We start from the raw sequence: 23256 nt of genomic DNA, 5'->3' as shown, positions 1-23256 counted from the left end.
GAGCGATCAAAGAATCGGTGACCCGAATCAATCTCATCGGCCATTACGATTTTTCCATTTTTCGTCGCGAGTTGACCCCAGTCCCACGATATTCCTCTTTGCTTCATACTCGAAATATTAAATTTTCGTTGTTACAATTTATTTATTTATTTCATGCTTTCCAATTCTGATCTTCGAGGCTTCCAGTTGCCTCTTACATTTTTATCTCGTAATTGAAATTATCATATAAACAAGAAGCTCACTATATAAACTAAACGAAACTGTCATGACAGAATTAAGCTAAATTCTTGTTAAATTTTAATAACTAATTAGGATAAATTAGGAAGCAATTTGTTTTTAATATACATAAGATTAAGAGGAAAAAGGAAAAAGATCCGCAATCAGAAGTCATCAAGAAAAATAATACTAACAAACCTAAATCATATACCGTAACTATAACAGTTCTAGGTGTCAATTATTCTATCAATTATTTAGAGTGCAATTTGAAATTTTCGATTTTTCCGATTTACGATTAATAATAAAGGATATAATTTCTCGTAATTATATTCGCAGCGTCATGGAAATACTTTATATTCTTATCGCCGTGGTTTTATTTTCACCACACGTTGCGTACCCGGCTGTTTATTTTCAATTTCACCAGCTTTGTCTTCCATTTCGCGCGGTATAACGTGCAATTACCCCTTTTTAATTAAAAGAAAACACGCGTGCTAACATTCTCGTTACGTCGTTAATTCTGTTTATTCCGTGTAAATTTTGTTTTTTTGGACGCACGAAAATCGAGTAGCATTGCGTTATGATAACCAACAGGGAGGGGACACCGCAGAACCATTGTACGGGGATGGAAATTTCCAGTTAAAATTAATTAGTCATGAACGATCGTTGCGCAGTGAAAGACAGTTTTAACGTCGGACACGAACTTGAGCTTTAAATCCTCTTAATGAAAGCAATTTCCTCAAAATCTACAGTGACCATATAATTTCCTTAGGTCCTTCATCTCCGGGTATTATAGTGCACGATAAAATCCAAGAGTCGATTTCACTGCTCAACGAAGTTCACGAAATAAGACCCCTAATATTCGTAGATTAATTTACAATTTTTTGGAAATAAAATAAAATATACGAAGAATGGTAAATAAATAAAATTCGACCCTTAATCGAAATTAATAGTATTAGTAATTAATAGTAGTATAGTAATTAATAATACATACGCAATTTTTAAAAAATAATCGTGCAAAACAAAATATATAAAATATGGAAAATAAAAAGCTATCGAAATAAATCCAAATTAAAATAATTTGTCACTGTTTGTATATAGAATGCAAGAAAAAATTAATATGGATATTCACCCGTTTGCTGTATCACAGCTTCGTTCACAATTTTCGAAAAATAATTTCGTGAAATTCTATCAAACAAATAAATATTACTAACCAAACAAGTTCCAACCCCCGATTCGAATTAAAAGAATTAATCGAAATTATATAGGATATAACAACGATGATATTACCCTCGATACACACCCCTTTGCAATATCGTAACTGCATTTACAAATTTTCGAAAATAATTATACAAAAACACCGTTCGTTAAATTTATAAAATGAATTCGATTGGTAAAGAAATAAAATTGAGGAGACAAATTCCAAGCCCCGATTCGAATTTGGAAAATTGGCTATCCTTTATATGCACGTACCGCAACCTCGATATTCATCTCTCTACTTCACCCTCGATCGAGAGAATTAACTGGACTGTGAAACAGATAACGCTGACAAAATAAATCCCAACCCCAAATACGAATTAGAAGAATCTATCGCGAGAAAAATGAGGCAAAAATGTGAAAAAAAAAAAATAAATTGTCCATCCTTGATATTCATCGCTTCGCTGCACCCAACTTCGTTTGAAGTTTACAGAAATAATCCTATAAAATTATCTTCGAACGACCCTGATCGTGCATCCCTCTACACTCTGCTATACTCATCCCCCACGTTTCATCCCTGGACTGAAAACGCGCAGCCCTGTCATCCTATTCGTCTCGTCGTTTATTTAGCTCCGAACAATCGGTCGGTATTGTTCGTTCCCGTTCTCTATAAATAACCACCACTTTTTTGACGTAATACACCGTGTGTCACTCGGCCGAAAATTGATGTCCTAGACCGCGTTTCGAAAAATTAGGCTCGCAACAACGTCGCGTGCGCGTGGGGTCTTCTCTCATGGACGAATACGTGAAAAACCAGAGTGGTGGTATTAGGAGCACGGTATTTCCCGATTTCATCGATTTTCTCCATCTTTTTTCCATTTCCTGGATTTTATTAATCACGTTGATCGTGTCAATCTCTTCTTTTTCTTCGATCTCTTAAATTTCCTAGATCTCTTCCATCTCTTTGATCCCTTTTATCTTCTCGATTTCTTCGATTTGCAGGTTTAGAGACTCTGCAAATTCCTCCTGTTTTTTCGAACATTAATTTATTCGCTTCTATTGAACCCTGAATATACTTTAACGAAAAACGTAAACACTGAACGAAGCTCCTGATAATTTTAGAGTAAACTTGCTCTCTCGTCTTACACGTGCTCGTTCTCATAATACTCCACAAATCCCCCTGACACCAACCTCACGTTCCAAAACCTCCCATTCGATTATGGCCAACCTACGTAAATACATCTTGTCCCTAGATTCCCTACTAGCGTGCATAACCTATAGCTAACATTCTTCCATTCTCAAAGTACCATACATAACCATACTTGTCCGGCAAGAACTACCCTCATAGCAGTGGCTTAAAAAATCAATGAAAACGTCTATATACAACTCCACATGATAAAACATAGTACAATCTCGACGAATCTTTAAAATCTTGTCAGACACGATGCTGGACCCCTTCGAAAAATTCAAAATTTTGTAAACTGAGAAAGAAATGGACATATTTACCAATCTATAATTAATTTAATATCATCAATAGGAAATCATCGATTTTCTATCCTATAATAAGAGACAAGAAATAAAAAATGGTACCTAGTTACCTTCTTTTCCCTGACACACGACGTCAAGTAGCAAGACAGTGCCAATTAGGGGTGACCCTAGAGCAACTGGTACGCAAGAAGGAACATGAGATCGGTATCAAGAGGACAGTGTTGGAGTAGGTACTATGAATGACAGTCAATACGAGGTCTTTCTCGAGTAAGGCACTCTCGTTCTCTCTCCTTATATATTTATGGACCCGTGGGTGTTAAGGCTCTATAACGTCGGGTAACTTGGTAGCTACATAGTCGTACACTCGCTTATCGTTGCAGCGGAGCATGTAGCAATCCTGTCACGGTACCATTGTATTTTTATCCAACGATCCTATTTATCATTTGAAACTACTATCAAACGTGCTATAAACCCGAGGAATCGACAGGATTTTGCGAGTAACCTAGCAGGGAACTAGGGTATCCGCCTACAACGCCATGTTAACTCGCAAACACGTGTGTGTATCTATGTGTATCCGAGTCTACCTATATTTTCATGTAGCATTTCTAGGTATTATTTTATACGCGTGTTATTAGGAATTGTACGGTATTTGCAGGAACGATTCCAAGTTCAACCCTTTTGTCATTACTTTAGCTAGCTATAGTCATCTAAGGGTGTTAGCTGTGTGCTAGGGGTGGGTATAGCTATTCAGAGTCGGACACTCATTCTAAAGCAGAGATGACGATAGTCATTTGTCGAAATGTCACAGTGATCGATAACTGTTTGCCTCATTCAATTGGAACCTCGTTACTTTGATACGTATTTACTTGACACTGGTCAGGTCCACTGCGTCGGTTCGTTGTACGTTAGTTTGAGATAGGTTAATAACGCAGTTTCTAGGATCAACTGCCCTGTGTAGCGATAGCATATTGGTAACTAATATCGTTGCAAAGAGAAGAGTTAACTAGTAGCGAAGTTTTACACTCGTATCTCGAGCAATCTAGCCCAGGGATTTAAGATGAAGTCAGGCTAGAGATGGACTTCTTGAAACGTCGAATCCTCGAAACTTTCCGAGTTTCGAATCTCCAGACTTCGAAAGTTTGCACACTTTTCGTAATTCCAGCTTCCCGAAACTTTCTCCAAAATTCTCTATTCCATTTTTTTTTCTTTTTTGGTAAAGAAGAGGAAGAATATCTCATCGCGTCACCATCAAATGTATTCTGCGGAACTCTCGCAAACACCAAGTATTAAGCAACAAAATCGACAAAAAAGATGGTACATTAGATGAGAAGACAGTTCTGAAATAGATATTTCATATTTTATACCTATACCATAGTAATTTAGTAGCTTTATGATTTATTCGATCATAATTCGTAAAGATGTATAGAAAAGTTTTAGGTTCGAGTTCCTAAAAAGAAATATTCCTGATACAAATCAAATTCAGCATTCTGAATTTTGAAAATTTCCAGAGTTTCCAAACCCTTACTCTACGGTCTGAGGTATCAGACCGAAAGATTGGGTTCAAGCCCACCCCTAAATCACTCGCACGCGATCCCTCATCGTACCCAAGAACTATAGCCAATCCTATTCTTCTCCTCAAAGCAGTTCATTCCAATCCTCTGCGATTGGAATGAAATTACCATGGCTGAAAAATCCAAGTATAGATAGTTGATGCGCGTTTTGAGCGACGGCCAATTCGATTCGATTATTGGTTCTAACGAATCAGCCGCGAACGAGAGGATCTCGCAAGCCAAAAACAGGCGGGTTCCATGTTGGCTGTAGACGTTCAGCCGTGTTACACTTCAGCTTGGTTTATTATTAGTGTTTATCTCGTACGACGAGTTTGGCCTGCGTTTTAATGCAAATTCGAAAGCCGTTCGCGACTTGACGTATTAGCCTCCGTTTGATCGTTTGCCAGGCCACCAGATAGAAACTGTTTCAACTTCCACCAGCGTGGTGCTTATCTGACGGACTCGAAACGGTAAATCTCGAGGGAACGATCGTAAACGCGCGACAGGCTGATAGTCTTTTTATGAAATACCGGCCATAAACGTTGCTATCAGCGGCCACGTTTCGAGAAATATCTCGGCCGGGCTATTTGTCGTTATCGATAACGGGGGCATGCGAATGCTTCTGCGTGTGCTTTGTGTGATTATTTTGAAACGAGTGGTGTAATTCGTCGCGTGTGATACGATTCTTTTCCTCGCGACATTTTCGGATGACGTACTCGGTGATGCGAGTTAAAAGGATTATGGATTATGAAGGGTAGCACGGATTGAAAAGCTGGGAACGCTTGGGGTGAACTGACAGTTAGGTGATTGTAGAGGTAAGTAGAATGGTTTGACTCTTAGAGACTGGTAGATTATGTCAAAGTGGACGGTGTAATTCGGGACGTGCGAGAGGATTTATACGGATTATGGACCTAGAGACTAGTTCTGAATTCTGTGGTCTGAGATCTGAAATCTGAGTTCTGAATTCTGTGGTCTGAGAATTGAAATCTGAGTTCTGAATTCTGTGGTCTGAGGTCTGAAATCTGAGTTCTGAATTCTGTGATCTAAGAACTAAATCTGAGTTTTGAATTTTGTGGTCTGAGGTTTGAAATATGAGTTCTGAATTCTGTGGTCTGAGGTTTGAAATATGAGTTCTGAATTCTGTGGTCTGAGGTCTGAAATCTGAGTTCTGAATTCTGTGGTCTAAGAACTAAATCTGAGTTTTGAATTCTGTGGTCTAAGAACTAAATCTGAGTTTTGAAATCTGAAATCTGAAATCTGAGTTCTGAATTCTGTGGTCTGAGGTTCGAAATATGAGCTCTGAATTCTGTGGTCTGAGGTCTGAAATCTGAGTTCTGAATTCTGTGGTCTGAGGTCTGAAATCTGAGTTCTGAATTCTGTAATCTGAGATCTGAATTCTGTGGTCTGAGATCTGAAGTCTGAATTCTGAAATCTGAGTTCTGCAATCTGAAATCTGAGTTCTGCGATCTGAAATCTATGGTCTGAGATCTGAAATCTGAATTCTGAATTCTGTAATCTGAGATCTGAAATCTGAGTTCTGATTTCTAAGTTCTTAGCTATTATTTATTAGTTAGAAATTATTCGCTATTTGTCATGGGTTACTAGATGTTACTTGACAGTTACTACTAATTACCTATTAGTTATTAAATCCGAGACCTGAGTTCTGAGTTCTGAGTTGCAATATATTAATTATTCGTTGCCCATTGTCAGTTGCTAATTATTGATTATCGAGTATTAGTTACAGCTTATTACTTATTAGTTCTAAGTTCTGATTGGAAAACAGACAACGAAAAGACTAGGTGAAGGTCTAGGTGCCCTGTGAGTCAGCTGACTAAACTTTTGGAATTCGTCCATTTGTATCCATTGTTGGCTAGGTTCTTCGCGTTCCGTGTTCGTGCTTATGTCAAAACGAACGGAGTATTTCTTGAAGTATGAGAGAACTTACACGGATTATAGACCCAGAGTACGGATTGGGAAACACGCAATGAAAACAGTAAGTATAGGTCTAGATGTCCTGTCAGTCAGCTGACTAGGCTCTTCGAAATTCATCGATTTACGACGAGTGTTGGCTAGGTTCTCACAGTTTCGTGTTTGTGCTCATGTTAAAGAGAATAATTCATGAAATACGAGAGAACTTGTACAGATTATGGACCCAGAAGTTGATACAGATCAGGAAACAATTGCTAAAAACACTGTACGTGGTCTGTTGATCAGTTGACTATAGTACGTGATCAGCTAGTATAAATACAATTGTTTAACTTTTCAAAATCGGTCAATTTGTGTTGACTATTGGTCTACGAAGTTTCGCGACTGTATGAATCAGTTTGTTTGATGTTATGCAGGCAATTAGTACATGACCTAGAGCTTCAATGCGAACTTTATCACTGGGTTTTGTAACTGAAACGTTGTGTAACAAAAAGTTTACGCGTAGTTTATTAAAAGGATATAATAAAAACATGAAATTTAAAATAAACGATGTAACTATGTTTATATTTCGAAGTGTACCGAAAGTTCATTGTTACCACGCTCGTATCGACGTGTGCTATTAAATTTATTTTGCACCAAATTGTTTCACAGTTTCGTCCAATTTAATTGCACGCGATTCTGGTATTTAATTAATTTTCATTAAATAATAATTAATAATTCTGATTTGAAATAATTCACTGATCAATTTTAAATAGATTTTTCTTTACGATACTGTTCCACGAATAATATTCGATTTTTACATAAAATTATTTGCTGCTATATATAACTCTTTGTAACCTTTTGTAATTATCTTGATATATTTAATTCAACCTAATGTTTTATTAAATTTTGTATAATTAACTTTCGATAATGCATTCATGAACTTTTCGTGACACGACATTTCACGCTTACTTTTACCTAAACTAACACACTAGTTTACACGGAGGACTCTAGGACATTTTGCATACATAATTAAACGAAGGTAACCTGCAATCAGTTTGCGCCATTACCTAGTCACCGAGATACACCTCGACGACAGTCGGTCGATTTTCGGGATGCAGTGCTTAGAGCGATTGTATCTCACTCGGTACGTGCCTTAAGTGATACACTTCATCGACTGCATCGTATAAACCTCGAATTTCCAACCTCCTGATTGCGACCCCAAGAAGACTACAAAATATTGTCTGATGCTCATTATGGTTATTTTCCATCGCAATTATTTTCCACAGAAAATTTCGTCGCGAAAATTTCCAACCACTATTTATTTCAAAACATTCATGCGGCAATATTTTATTTTATTTTTTTAATAAATGAAAGAAAATGTATTTTCAACGTGTCCCCCTGGCCCTATTAAAAATGTACTACATATAAAAATATATTACATATAAAAATGAAAAATATAATAAAATATATATGAAAGGACCGAGTTGTAAATTATTCAATTATTCCAAAGGGGGGCTGCATTTTGAAAAATGTGAAAATAATGTTAGTATTAATTTCACGTAAAATTTAATGAAATAATTGGAATGATAGTTCTATTAATTTTCAGGTACCTTACTTTTTATTTCGTATAAGTCAGGCAACACGTCCATCACAAATGTCACACTGTCATAATCACGCGCGAGTCAGCGAAATAATTATTGCCAATCGTGATCGAAATCCGAGAAACGCTTATATTTTAATATCGATAACGGAACGATGTTATAACTGCGTGCGTCCATCAATTATTTCACGAATTACTCCACAGGAAATCATAACATCTGTGACAATGACAGGCGTTTCGTTGAAGCGAGGAATAATTTTCGTACGATCCAAGCGTAATAAAATAAAATTTGATCGGAAATCGAGTGCGAAAGGAGTATCGAATCAATTATACCTACTCTCTCACGATCGTACTGACTCATTTATATGCTTAAGAACAATTTATGCGACAACGATATTTATACGCAACACGGCGCCAAGCTATACGTAAATATACTTCCCTCGAGATGAATGCATGCACGGATGTATATATTACGTACAGGAGCACGTGTACTTCAAAAATTAGCAACGATGTCATACCGTCGGGATATTGCAAAAATAAACATGGCAAACTTCGAGCAGAATTCCACTGATACAACGACAAGGATTTTCTGGAAGTTAATCAGAGTACGCGACGATGAAAAATGAGGGAAGATCGATGTATAATTTCATTATTATCGTGGTTGCATTCGCGATTGCATTTTTGCTGTGATAAAATTGTAGAATAAATTAAAACGTAAGTAAGTAGGTAAATAAATATAGCAATTAGTAATTAAAAATATGAACGAAATAGGGATGAGGATTCATTAAATTAAGATGTAATTTTTCAAATGATTTAATTTCATTATTACATCATTTTTGATATTTTGATTATTAATAAGTTTGAAATAATTTCATTTCAGAGATATTAAATGGATCGAAATGTCCAGTTACTAGATTTTATATTTTACTAGTTATTTTATTAATTAATTTACTTACATTTAAAATTTTACTTAAAAATTTTCTCAAGTTGAAGACTATGTGTACATTAATAGTACAATAATTAAGAATTTCTAACAGAGTTATATTTGATATATTTTCCGATTATTCGCATACTCGCGTTTTCCAACCACTCTACTCGAATGTTACTTCTAAAAGCTCTCTAACTCTCCCTGTATTTACTATCCTCGCTTCACGTTCTGTCTACATAGAACACCAACTACACTTAAGAATATATTCATCCCTGCATATGCATAAACAAAGTACTTGCTATAACTCAATTACTTCGAAGCACGCATATTCCTGGCACGCGTATTTCAAAACTCTATAAAATTCATCCCTGTTAATTCAATTAATAATATGTATAATATATACCCCTGAAAATATTCGAATATTTATATTAAATTGAAGTATTTAAATCAATATAATAAATATAGCAAGAAGAAAACTTTAAAATTGTAGTAAAAATAATAAAATTAGAAAATAATTCGATAATATATATGAAAATGCACTAATCCTAGATATGGGTCGTGGTGGCGCTAGTGTGTTCAATGGAAAACCACTTTAGGACAGTCACGCCTAGCAACAAGAGCTAAATCGACATTAAATCCAACTTTTTTATTCTCCAATTAACATTTAATAATATTAAACTCTAATTATTATACATTGCATTCGAATTATTTCGTAATTAACAGTTTGCAAATTTGTAATAAATATATTCTAAATAGTCTCACTAAATTATTTTCCAATTTTGCTGATATAATCTTAAGACTTCCTCTGTGCTACACTATCAACTTCCTAACCTATTATTCAAAACTTTCTACAACGACAGAGTACCAAAATTTTAATTATTAATTTTAATCCAAACATACAGTACAAACGTAACAAAGCGTTAACACGCAAGAAATCCCTGATGAAACGAATCACTGCATTCCAAATCTCGGCAAACAGCGTGACGAATCAACTCGTCATTGCCAATTAACAAACAAGCATTCGAATACGAATGCGCATTCATATTCTTTCTTGCCACAAGCAAAAATCCTTTATCCACGCTGGGAAGGGACCCTCACGTCGCGAGTATTGACGTCGACTTCCGCCTGCGAGGTGGAGACAATGGAGGAAACGCGGAACGAGTCTGCTCGTTCGGCGCAACGATGACGATGATATCGATTGGGTCGACTCGAATCGAATCGAAAAACTGTTCCACCGAAAACCTCCCAGCGAACATCTCGACGAGATTGGGAACAGTGGACTGACGCATCGCGTGTCTCTGCTGATGACTCGCGATTAGGATAGTCATTTGCGAACGTAACTCAGGTGGATTCGATGCGATTGCCTCGTGATCCGAATAGACGATTAGTCTCGTGAGAGACCAGAGGTTCACGGGACAAATCGCCACCAGCTTTGTCATTTAAATGAACGAATGGTTTGGGTTAGGTCTCTCAACAGGAACCGTGTCCCCAAAGAGTCTGACATGGAATTTTTGGGGCTACTTTGCAAGATATTCATGGTGAGTGTTCACAAATTGGTTTGTGTACATAAATAAAGAGTTTAATGTAAATGTTTGTATGTATTCAAACTTTTGAGGGAGGTATGAAGAAGATTAGGGAGTCATGGAGGATGCTGATGTTTAAAAGGTTGAGAAACCCTGGTGTAGACGTAGCTAAGGGTAGAGTGTCACTTGGTTCTACCCTGTTAGTGAACATTTAGTGAATAGTGAAGTGATTAATGTTTATAAATTGATTTATGTGCGTAAATGAAGAGTGTAATGTAAATGTCTGCGTGTATTCAAACTTTTGAGGGAAATACGAGGAAGATTAGGGAATCATGAAGGATGCTGATGTTTGAAAGGTTGAGAAACCCTGGTGTAGACGTAACTAAGGGCAGAGTGTCTCTTGGTTCTATCGTGTTGGTGAACATTTAGTGAATAGTGGACTGATTAGGATTCCGTGGATGTTTGGCTAACCTGGTTGAAGATTCGTTCATGTATTCTGCTGTTGGTATGGAAATAGAAGAATTGGAAAGTATGATTTTAACTTTCTCGAAAATATGTATGTTTTTACGATCATCGTGTCACTATGATTATTCTTGTTTGCGAATACTGTTGCTAGGTATGCACTATGGGTCTTTCTACTCTTAAGAAAGTTGGAGAGAGAATAGCTAGATCAATCTGAAGACACGATTAGGTCACACGAACTAAAGTTATATTGCTAATTTAGATTCGTGTTCATGCTACGATGAATTTTCAGAGATTATGGAAGATTTTGAGAACTCGTGACTGACGATGGTGATAAATGACAATTAACTGGCAACGAATTTTGCATGAAATATCTTTCCAATGAGGAAATTAGAATCGTTGGATCGTTCATAACAACGTTTGAAAGTGCTATGAAATTAGAAGTATTAATTATGTACCAAGTCGTTGAAGTATAACAATTCGCGTGATACGTACTCGAATAATTTTTGATTAGGTATATTCAATAAAAGTGGCAACTCTTTCTACTCGAGTCGAGGTTATTAATGAATATAATCGTATCAGAAGATCTATGCGACATACCTATGCAAAAAGTTGACGTTAAAAGCTCGTGTTTTAAACTTCGTAATAAATTAATTAACCACGTGAACTTTTGGAAATGAACTTCTCGAACACGGAATAATTTATGGCAATCTTGAATGTCCAAAACTTTCCTAATTCCATTTTCTAATGCCCCATTTTTATGATTAAAAAGAGCCATTATTTCTCACCTATTACTCTCAATTTCAGTATCCAAAATTCCCGATACAAACAAAGCAATTTAAACTTAAAAAATTGGGAAACAAAATTTAACTTGCCTAATTCTATCCTGAGAAAGAAAAAGCAGGAAATAATTTCGATATTAAAACTTGGTGATACAAATAAAATACCCAAGTATCAAAATCAAGATAAAATAGAAACTTTCCTAGTTCCACCTGAAGAAAATTATGCCTAAACACCTTTACAAGGCTCATTTCTATGAATAAAAAGATTTACTGTTTCACTTATTATTTTCAAACAACTTCGATATCCAAAACCTGCGATGCGAACAAAGAAAACCTAAGAAAACCTAATTTATTTTCTTTTTCTATTTTTAATTAAGTTGCACTAGGTTTAATTAGGGAAATTTCATATTTCGAAAAACTAAAAAAAGAAAATAAAATAATAATAATAATAATAATAATCGCAGAAATGTGATTTTTTGGAGACATTTTTCTTTGGAGTGAAACTAGGGAAAATTCATACTTCTCCTTTTTTGAACTAAGAAAGTTCCAATTTTGTTTAAAACTAAAAGAAAAAAATAAAAGGAAAAGAGGAAGAATTAAAACTGAAAGAAAATAAAACAAAATTGGAACTTTCTTAGTTCAAGAAAAAAGAAATATGAAATTTCCCTAGTTTCACTCCAAAGAAAAATGTCCCTAAAAAGTCCCATTTCTGCGACTAAAGCTACTAGCTCCGATCAATTACTTCCAATGAATTCCTAAATATTTCGAAGCTCGCGACACAAATATAATAGCCAGGTGTGAAAACGAGAAGGGAAAAAAGGGCGAAAGAAGTGCAGCGATTTACACCGACGTGCGTAGAGCGAGATCACAGACTCGCGCGAACGCAACACTTTCACGGTGAACACTTTCCGTGAATAATTTCTTGACCATACGCAAGAAAATGCAATTACCCGGCCATCACGGGGAACACACCGCTAGATTACCAACTACGTACGACTAATTAGAATTCAGATGGAACGACCGATCCTAATAACGCCGGTGTACCACACAGGAGACGGCGTGTTCCACGCCACGGTGAGCCTTTTAAGATTTCCATTAGAATTGTAAATATTTTTCGAACGCCGTTCGAGTACCCGCGTGAAAGCTGGAATCCGTGAATAATTCAGGGTAAAAAGAACGACGCGAGATCGATCTCTCGTCCGGATCGAGCTCAGGCTTTCGCGTTGCCATCGTCAGACCCCTTGGCCATTTCCACGCGACGTCAGACGCGCGATTTCGCGAGTATTCTGTGGAAATACCATCAGAGCCTTACCCGACTGACATTCGACGAGATTGCAGTGATTTACGAGCCGATTTCCGGCCGAACGCGCGTTTCGTCGTTTCATTTAGCTCGTTTAAACGGCTAGCACCCGCATCTGTCCGGGACCAACAGGTGGACCAGGCTCGTTACCAGTGTACCAAGCGGGGTGCCTGATGCACCTTGCGAAACCTACGCGAAACTTCGTATTGGATATTCGTTCGAGCTGCTGACTAATCGTGGTCCGTGAGTTCCAGTGATTTGCAGAGGAATTAATTAACACTGGGAGGACGACTGTGACAGACGTGGGTCGATGTGGTTATTTGGGACCTTGCGAGCTATTGGAAATGATTTAGAGACATGGCGATTGGGTGGAGGGATCCTTGCGTGATAGATGCAGACGAGAAGATGTAACCTATGAGCTCCAGTGATTTGCAGTGGAATTAATTAATACTTGGAGGACGACTGTGACAGACGTGAGACGATGTTATTTGGAAGCTTGGAAGCTATTGGAAGCGATTCAGAGACAAGGTGTTTGGATGAAAAGATCTTTGAGCGATAGATATAGGCTAAAAGATGTAGTTTGTGAGTTCCAGTGATTTGCAGGGGAATTAATTAATGTACTTTGAGGGGGACTGTGATAGGCGTGAGACGATATTATTTTTAATATTGGAAGCTATTGAAAGTGATTTTGAGATATGGATGTTTGGATGGAGGGATCTTCGCGTGATAGATGCAGACGAGAAGATGTAATCCATGAATTTCAGTGATTTGCAGTGGAATTAATTAATACTTGGAGGACGACTGTGACAGACGTGAGACGATGTTATTTGGAAGCTTGGAAGCTATTGGAAGCGATTCAGAGACAAGGTGTTTGGATGAAAAGATCTTTGAGCGATAGATATAGGCTAAAAGATGTAGTTTGTGAGTTCCAGTGATTTGCAGGGGAATTAATTAATGTACTTTGAGGGGGACTGTGATAGGCGTGAGACGATATTATTTTTAATATTGGAAGCTATTGAAAGTGATTTTGAGATATGGATGTTTGGATGGAGGGATCTTCGCGTGATAGATGCAGACGAGAAGATGTAATCCATGAATTCCAGTGATTTGCAGTGGAATTAATTAATACTTGGAGAACGACTGTGACAGACGTGAGACGATGTTATTTGGAACCTTGGAAGCTATTGGAAGCGATTTGGAAACATGGAATTCTGATGAAGAGCGATAGATATATCGATCTTTGAGTGATAGATATAGACTAGAAGATGTAGTCTGTAAATTTCCTGATTTGCAGTGGTATTAATTAATACTTTAAGGACAACTATGACAAACGTGAGACGAGGTTATTTAGAACCTTGGAAGCTATTGGCAACTATTTGGAGACATGGGGATTTAGATAAAGAGATGTTTGGGTGATAGATGTAAGCTAGAAGATGCAGTCCATGAGTTTCCATGATTTTCAGAAGAATTAATTTACACTTTGATGATAAATATAACAGACGTACTACGATGTGGTTATTTGGGACCTTGATAGCTATTGAAAGTGATTTGAAATCATGGGGATTTGGATGAAGTGACGTTTGGGTAATAGATAATCGTACCTCCTTCCATTCTTCGTGGTAATTCTTGTATCTGTGATTATGAAAATTTGTAACTGTGAGGTCGCATATTTGACCTTGAGTGATTTGCAGAGATATTAATTAACTTTTTGCGAATAAATACGATAAAAATGATACAATATTTGCAATCCTTAAATATATTTTAAGTAATTTGGGAATATGAGTGTTTGGTAAAGTATGTTTCTATCTTTGGGTGTTTTCTTGTTGCTGATTTTTATATTTATGTTTTTAACAACGTCACGTGTTGCGAATTTCCATTTTTGACATACTGTCTTTTAAAATTCTGGACATCTTCTAATATTCCTTTATTAATAATTTATTAATAATAATTCCTTTTATTAATATTGCATAATGTTGAATAATTTTCCTGTTTGTAATCTTTTTTTTCTATTATTAGATATACAAATTGTATCTTCTGCTACCTAATTAGCGAATAAATTGGAATTTTTTAAAATTTCGACGAAAAGTAATTTCCCTGAATTTTTTCTTTCATGACTCGTCAAATAAAAAGTATCAGTTCCACAAACTTCTTCGTCACGTTGCTTTGTAATCTCGGCCATTTTTACCGTTTTAAAAGAATGTTGGTATTTTGTTTGTGCTTTTTTTTCCTCATAAGACGAGTTTCTTTGCAGGAAAAACGTAAACTATGTGTCGCATTCTTTACGGATTAAAATGTGTTGCTCGGGGTAATTGCAGAATCGCCTACTCGAATGAGCTAATCGATATCTTCGCAATTTCCTACGTTCTACGTCTAGCTAAATGAGAGGTGTACTGGATATACTGGTCGAGCGAATTAATTAGTTGTAATTATAATCTTGACCATTTTCACGTTATGCTACGTATGAAGGTCTCGTATGAAAATGCTTTTCCAAGTATAGTAGATACAATTTTTGTTACTGCAAAAACTTTATCCATCTCTTATGCAAATTTCGAATGAACGGTCTGTTAAAAAATTTCATCGATTATCAATAATTACCAAGTAAAATAAAAATAATAGTATTAATTGAATTCCAATAATTACTGCTTTCTCCTCGTACAAGTTATTTATTTACCACATCGATTAATTCTGCGAAATAAAAAGTACAAATTAATTTTAGATACGAAGAATTCAACGTCAAATTAAGTACTATGGCACCAAAATTGAAAAAATTCAAAAAGTAGAGTTAATCGTCTTGATTTTTAAACAACTCATATATCCAGGGAATCTTTCTCAACATCATTTACCAAAAATACGATATTTAAGAAAAAGTACGATAAGAACATAATTCATTGGACAAACTTAAACAAACACAAAAAGATTCTTCAGTCTAAAAAAAGAAAATTTCAAATTTATTACTGTTTCCACAAACAAAGATGTCTGAGAGCTTCTAATAAATCAAACAAAAGTGTCACCAGCCTTCTGGAAAAATCAAACAAATCCTAATAAAACGAAATTAAACAAATTTTGGTATACTACAAACATTTCTGGCGAAAACCTTGAGGAACACGGTTGGTGTGCTTCGTGTTAGAAAAATAAACTAAGAGAGAATCGAAAAGGACTTGCGGAGAATTACGAATGACACTGAAAAGCAAGCATGGATTATCTACAGGTCTGTCGACATTTTGAATAACAACAGGGGATCAGAGAATAATAAAATTCCCGATAAAAGCGGGAATGATAAATAGAAAGGAAATAACCATAAATCGAATATTTTCCAAACAACTTTTTTATTTTGAATACGGTGGGAATTAAATTTCTATTATTTTATGCCGCTTCTTTTATATACCTCGATACGAAAAATAACTATATTATTTTTATCGATATATTTTATTGGAAAAGAATTATTTTTAATAAAAGCGAATTGAGATATTCGAAGACCAAGATAAATTTAATTGAAAGCTAAATTTAAGTTCTAATGCAATTTTTCCACTCGAATTCCTCGGTTCCAAGGTAACTGAAATTTATTTTCGAGATGTTAACTACTCACCTGTAATATACACCTAAACATAGTATACACACGGATAACACTAATTAAATTAGTACGATGAAGGTAAATATACATATAAATAATTATTAATTTTCCATGTCACTAAAAATTAATATTAATTACGCCAAAAGCACCTTCATACTTCCGATAACTATAGAAACAAATAGTTTGAAATTGCTAATTTTATAAAAAAGAATATTTAATATTATAGAAAAATCAATTCTCGTATCTTTCGTTCACCTAAATTGACGAATAATTCTAAAACAAAAATTTTGGAATTACTACCAAGAATATTAATTACGAGGAATAAAAAGTTTTAAATAAAAATATGCTGTTCCGATAAAATAAAAAATTTCGTCCAATAGAATTTATTATCCTATACATTTTATTTCGTTCACTGAAAAAGAAAAAAAAAGAAAACAAAAGACAGAAACAAACAACGGCATGAGGATTCCCCATTGGGGAACAATATCACTTATCGACGTGTGGATCCGCCTTAACGTCGATTGTAAGAGCAAAGCCCACGCAAATACGCACATATAAATTACGTCTTGGCGAATTGTATTACTGGCACGATATAGCAATTGATACGCAATAGGAACACCTTTATCGCAAAGGGCTGGCAATAAGATCCGGAACAGCCGGATGTCGCGTAGTTAAATTACGAAGTTATTGGATATCGTCAATCGATCATCGGCAATGTCCAAAATATCGGGTAAAACGAACCGTCTTCCAGATATATTGCCACCTTTCGAGAAGAATTCGAGACGAAAGAATACGTATAAAATATATTCGTAAAATATACCCGTTTTGTAATTAAATTTAATATTAATAATAATAATATTTCGACGATATTATATAATTCTAATAATAATATTCTAATAATATATTATTTAGCAGAAAATATATAACTCCGCCATTACAGAATTTCTAAATAAAACTTTCGAATCGAAGAACAAACTTAACGCCAAGTTCCTTCAATCCGAGCCGCCATTGCTAAGAACTTTGCGCGCGAATTAGTGCGAAATTAAACGCTCCTTCCATTAACAAATTGAGACGTATTTTTCAAATAAACGCCAACATTTCCTTCCCTGCGATAGAATTCGACGGAAGAATGTAAATTTCGTGGAAATTGAACGTTCCTTGTAACGGGGTGAAGGGCCCACGATTTTCAAATAAAATTTCTCTATCGAAATGCCCTTTAATTAAAACCTCAACGCCGGAACAAATAGTTGCGCGAGCCCGAACGAAAATTAAATTTTGAAAGTAACTCGTTTAAATCGTACTTTTCGACCGCGGCTGTAGAGCGAATCAGAATTGTGTAACTTGCCGCCAATCAGGTCTATCGGTGTTGCAGCGTCAAATCTGATGAAAATGAACTCGTCCAAAACAATAGGGGAATCGTCAAAAAAGAAACTAGACTCCCGCTAAACTGCGTAGATCGTAACACGACTGCCGATATTGAATTCCACATCGATTCGATTCGATTGAAATTTAGTAATAAAAATCTAACCTTTATGTTAATAATAAATGATCAATTATTATAATAAATGTTGTTTGTATTAATTTGTATAAAAGGAAACGTGAAATATTTATAAAAAAGCGTATAAAAATAATTCGATTACTATAAGACGATTACGCATGTTAAACTGTGAAAGAATACTTCTGTTTACTTTCGAATATTCATCAGTGCAAAGAAACGCGTAATGAAGAAAGAAAGTGATCCAATGCGATATTATATCATGAGAGACGGGTTAAGATGGAATTTACGCGCCCGTGAAAACGGACACCCATGACATTCGGACACGATACCCCATTCCACGAAACCGAGAACTTCGGCGAAATGTATTCTAACCTAACGAACGTGCACGCACAATCGACACACGATGTTTGTTTGACTCGTCGTTTGTTCGTTCGCGCCTAACCATCGACCTCTACTACGTCGCAACGATCCTACCGTGGTATCATGTCGGTGGACCCAGACAAAACTTTTCACTTTCCTTTTATCCCTCTGTCGAATCACCTTTATTTACTCGTCGAGCGAAACCGTTAAACATAAACAAATGAAGAAAATAATGAAAATCGCCCGAATTGGAATAATATCGATCGTGTACCGGCGAGATAAAACCGCTGTGAACATCGAGATCAAGATTATGATGCACGTTCGGTGATCTGTCACATCCGATTGACAGCTAGCATCCTATAATAGGCAGAGCGCGCCACGCAGTCCCAACCTGACACGCATCCCGAATAACCAACGACGCTTATGTTATAAGAGAAACACGTTAATCCGATACAAGGTCAAAACACTACGCGAAGACTGGTGCCCTTGAGGCAAGGGTGCGAACAGAAAAATGCGAGTGATTGTGGAAAAAAGGGCGTGTGAATGTCCGTCGAGTGTCTGGCGTCCACAGTGACACGGAGTAACAACGCGGATTTCGCGTAAAACACGGAAGCTGTGCGAGAATTTAGCATTGATTATTGATTACCTGGGTATACAATTCGGTGCAGTACAATCCACTTCCCAAGTGGCAAACAGCTTCATGGGAACGGGCCGGGTGGCCGGGGCTGTCGTCTTCGTACGCTCCGCCATTTTTGGCCCGTCGGCCCACAGAAACACTCACCACACCTTCGGTTCACCGCGGCTCGCGGTTGACTGACTGACTAAGACCGCTCGTGGCGCCATACGAACGACGATTTCGTGAGCTGACGAAGAATTACGGAAACGTCCGAAGACACCTTTCGGAGAGCAACCGAAGTAAACAAGCACGAATTATATACCCACTATGGAACTCACGAAGGAATTGTACAGTCGGTAATATTTTGTGTATGATTTCTGAATTTATGATCGCTTCGATTAATAAACGTAATATCGCTTGAGATTTGTAAAAATTTTTAGAAAGCTTTGGTATAATATACCACTATTATATTATATCTGAAGAGATGAAATCAAAATATTTTGTTTTTGAAACATAACCTATCGAAGTATCAGGAAAAAATTGCATGAGAGATAATAGGTTCATTTAATAAATAATAAATAGCCTTTCGAAGAAGATTTTATTATAAAACTGCACATATGATGCGAATAATCAAATAAATATACACCTTTTATTTTTCGTAAAACATATCTTTAATATTTTAAATGTAATTGTTGATTAAAGAAAATGATACGATAGCCACCACATTAGTACAGGTTGTATACCTGCTACGAATAATATAAAATAGAGTCTTCTTTTATTACCAGAAGCTGTATATGAACTATGATTTTGTGGAATGACCCTTAATTTTAATGACCGCATAAGGAAAAATGCTAAAGATGCACTGAAGTATAGCCAAACTATATAATAACCCAATTTTTGAAATAGTAATGAAACTAATAAAGCTGCATTAATACCGACATATTTGTAACCACAATAGGCTAATAAATCTAAAGTTGAAAGACTTGTTTCAAGATTCATTACATAAAGACTTACAATGTGCACCACTAATTCTAAGACACTCCATGCTAGAGCAGTACTAGCCAAAATACTTAACTGTTCTGGAGTGAACTGTTCTCGAGTTCCTGAAACTAATGCAGCCACAACTATATATGTTAAAAATGCCATTGTGGGAATATACATATCAGGTGCATTTTTTTCATAACGTGGTTGTAGTGGTGCATCTTGTTCGTATTTTACAGACCAATCCTGTTAAACACTTTAATTATTTACATCTACTTAAACAACTAAATCATCATTTACTAAATTAAAAAGAATTTACCTTATGTGTGAATGGGAAAAACAACAAAGCTATCTTTGAAACAACATAGTCTGTGTCAACAGCAAAATAATATTTAAGAGCTGTAACTGGCACATATTTTTCGAAGTTTCGTTTTCCAGATCCTACTATAGAAGTTCCGTAATGTAAAGCCATATTTGTAACTATTGGTTGGCCTAACATCTGTGACCCAAATTGTGGTGACGAATATTCATTTCCCAGATTTTCACCAGGTGGGAATTGTTGCATTGGCATTGACATATTAAATCCGTATGGTGCAGGCTGTTGTCCTGATACGTTGAAACCATATTCTTGAGGTACACCATTGTCCATAGGAATCTAATGAAGAACAAGAAAAGAAAGTTTCGTATATTATACAATAATTTGTTCATGTTTCTTAAATCTTACTTGCTGATTATATGCGTATGCACCCTGGGGCATTGTTGGTGTAGATGTTGGTGTAGATAAACCAGCAGATGGGTCAAGTAACCTTTTTGATTTTCCTACTAAAAATTTCATGTATGAGTTATTTTATACAATAATATAATGTAGACAACTTAACCTTTACATATAAAATTTCCAACATATAATCTACCAATAATGTTTATAAAATAAGACAGCCTCAAAAATCATAACCTCTATATGTGATATTCTATGACATTATATTATATGTTGCCACAATGGCCAAAAAATGTACAATATATGAACAAATATAACATTCTTTTTATGAAAATCAGTTCATTGCATTGTCATGTTTAAGCTATGAATAATAACGATTTCAAAAAATTAAACAATATCATAGATTAATGAATCAACAAATTTACCTCGCCCTGCAGCTGAATGATTATAATTCATGATTTCCTGGATAACTTGCTTGTACTGTTTATCAAGAAACACCAAATATCAAACAAATTTTGTCGTGTATGGGTTTAAATCTGATAATTTTCACGAAGAAAGTCGAAAATAATTCATGCTACACGTCGCCATACCCGTCATCCGTTGCAGAATCTCCCACTCCGAATACATCGTGATTCTGTCATTCTGTAACAGATGTTCTTAAATTACTATAATTAATATCACTATTTATTATTATGAAACTTCTAAAATATTCATTTACGCATGCATGTCTAAAAATATTTATTTTTATCAAATTTCATGTAAAAATATTCAAATCATAATTATTATTGTAATGTATAGTATTACGTATTAAAAAATATCTTTATTTGAAAAATAGTATTCTTATAAATATTCTTGTAATTATATAAATATTAATTTAGATAAAAATATATCTCATCGATATAGACAAAAATGAAGGTTCAGGGGGCACCCGGGTTTGAACCGGGGACCTCTCGATCTGCAGTCGAATGCTCTACCACTGAGCTATACCCCCTGTTGTAATGTAGTTCCGACAAGTAAGATTTCAATCCAATATTTCAAAAATATATTTCCTTATTTATTTTAAAAATTGCTTATTACATAACTTCAATAGGTACAACACATCAAATACCTCTTTATCGAATATTTCAAAGTAAAATTTACACTTCTTATCATCCTACTTTAACGAAAGAAAATCGCTCATTAACAAAATATTTATTTATAAAAATTTCTTTATAAATTAAAGTACACAAATTATAACAACAGATAATATAAAAATATTTATATTAAAATAAACTTATATAAACTATAAAACATACGTGTTTACATTTCTCCATACTCTCCTTCTGTTACTCCATTCAATTATTCCATATGAAACACTGATTTTAAGGAACATTATGCGCGATACAAAATTAATCAGGTCCCAAGACTTCACTGTTAATTCGCTTTTCTTGTACCCCTTAAAATACGAGATAAACATGTAAATAAATTTCAGAGACGAAGGTAAAAGAACGTGTATTATGCGTAATAGGCGTAATGAGTAGCAAGACTGGTTTTAATTATAGAAAAATAATTTTTGCCTCTGTTGATACGTTACTGAGACGGTGGTAACTAAGCAACCCTTACATTAACTAGCCGCGGCATCAAAGGGATGTCAGTGCGCGTCCCACCCTCGTGTGGTGCGCTTCATAGCCTTCGAAACGTACAAACCTCGTGGACGAAACGTCAATCAGTGGCAAATACGTATTTCAAGATTGCACCTCGCGATGGAAAACACTCAAAAGCTAGCAGTGCAATTTTTCAGAAAGTAAGCTCCAAGTAAAATACTTTTCCATGCTACTCGCTTTTCCAGCCAATTACCACTCACAATGAAACGCACGTGTAACGTTTGCAATGAACACTATGGTCTCCCCTCTTTTCGTTTCAAACAACGCGTTGTTTTAATAATACAACGAATATGCGTTTTTCCATGCACATTACAAAAATTTCATTCTTTTAAATAACCTTCTACATCGTGACTTGGTTAAAAATGAAAATTAAATCAAGCAATTTACGCTAATTATAACAATATCAAACACACGCTTATTACGTTCATTTTTTACAATTATAATATATACATTATAAAATTAGGTTAATAATATTCGTGAAAAGTAAGAATTTATATTAAACAATTAATACGAAAATATCTATCTCGTAATATACAATTTATTTAACACTAAACCTACTACGATCTAAATGTCTGTTTCCAAACTTTTGACCATAAATTTCGTATTCAACGTTTCTTTAAGATGGGTTTTTTTAATTTTCTTTTTATACCGATTACGATAAGATTAGTTTCAAATCACTTATGATAATGATCGAGATGGTCAACATTTCCATGTATAATAAATACAATCATTATAGAAGATACAAAATATATCTGCGAAGTTAAATATATTTACAATAACAATATCAACGTAAGATTTAAAAATTTCCCTGCATTCACGTATCATGCTTCATTCATTAATACCTCGTTCATCGCACTTTAAAAACAACCATAACCATATCGCACGTCCTCACCACGAATCACTTTAAATTCTCAAACGGAA

The 23256-nt window shown here is 35.3% G+C and overlaps 2 protein-coding genes and 1 non-coding gene across 3 annotated transcripts in view; all 3 read right to left on the bottom strand.

Moving 5' to 3' along the window:
* The window catches only part of LOC108551000 (phosphofurin acidic cluster sorting protein KrT95D), a 126113-nt gene extending 106920 nt beyond the window's left edge, over positions 1 to 19193 (bottom strand). Inside the window, exon 1 of the mRNA XM_017904988.1 lies at positions 19027 to 19193. Coding sequence (XP_017760477.1) covers positions 19027 to 19130 — 104 coding nt within the window. The 5' untranslated portion in view covers positions 19131 to 19193. The remainder of the gene's footprint in view (positions 1 to 19026) is intronic.
* A 499-nt stretch (positions 19194 to 19692) lies between these two features.
* Yif1 (Yip1d-interacting factor 1) lies at positions 19693 to 21297 on the bottom strand. Its single transcript, XM_017904987.1, has 4 exons — positions 21118 to 21297; positions 20702 to 20799; positions 20297 to 20632; positions 19693 to 20223 (listed from the first exon to the last, which is right to left on the bottom strand). Exons 1-4 carry the CDS (start codon positions 21146 to 21148, stop codon positions 19693 to 19695), a joined length of 996 nt encoding a protein of 331 aa, XP_017760476.1. The 5' UTR covers positions 21149 to 21297.
* Positions 21298 to 21611: 314 nt separating this feature from the next.
* TRNAC-GCA (transfer RNA cysteine (anticodon GCA)) lies at positions 21612 to 21683 on the bottom strand. Its single transcript has one exon. It is a non-coding gene; the product is annotated as a tRNA-Cys (tRNA).
* Positions 21684 to 23256: the final 1573 nt, after the last annotated feature.

This window comes from Eufriesea mexicana, unplaced genomic scaffold (genome assembly GCF_001483705.2).
Source record: "Eufriesea mexicana isolate 0111107269 unplaced genomic scaffold, ASM148370v2 scaffold3550, whole genome shotgun sequence".
NCBI classification, from domain to species: domain Eukaryota; kingdom Metazoa; phylum Arthropoda; class Insecta; order Hymenoptera; family Apidae; genus Eufriesea; species Eufriesea mexicana.
The sequence above is the reverse complement of the archived record's forward strand: the minus strand, read 5'-3'. Positions and strand labels throughout refer to the sequence as shown.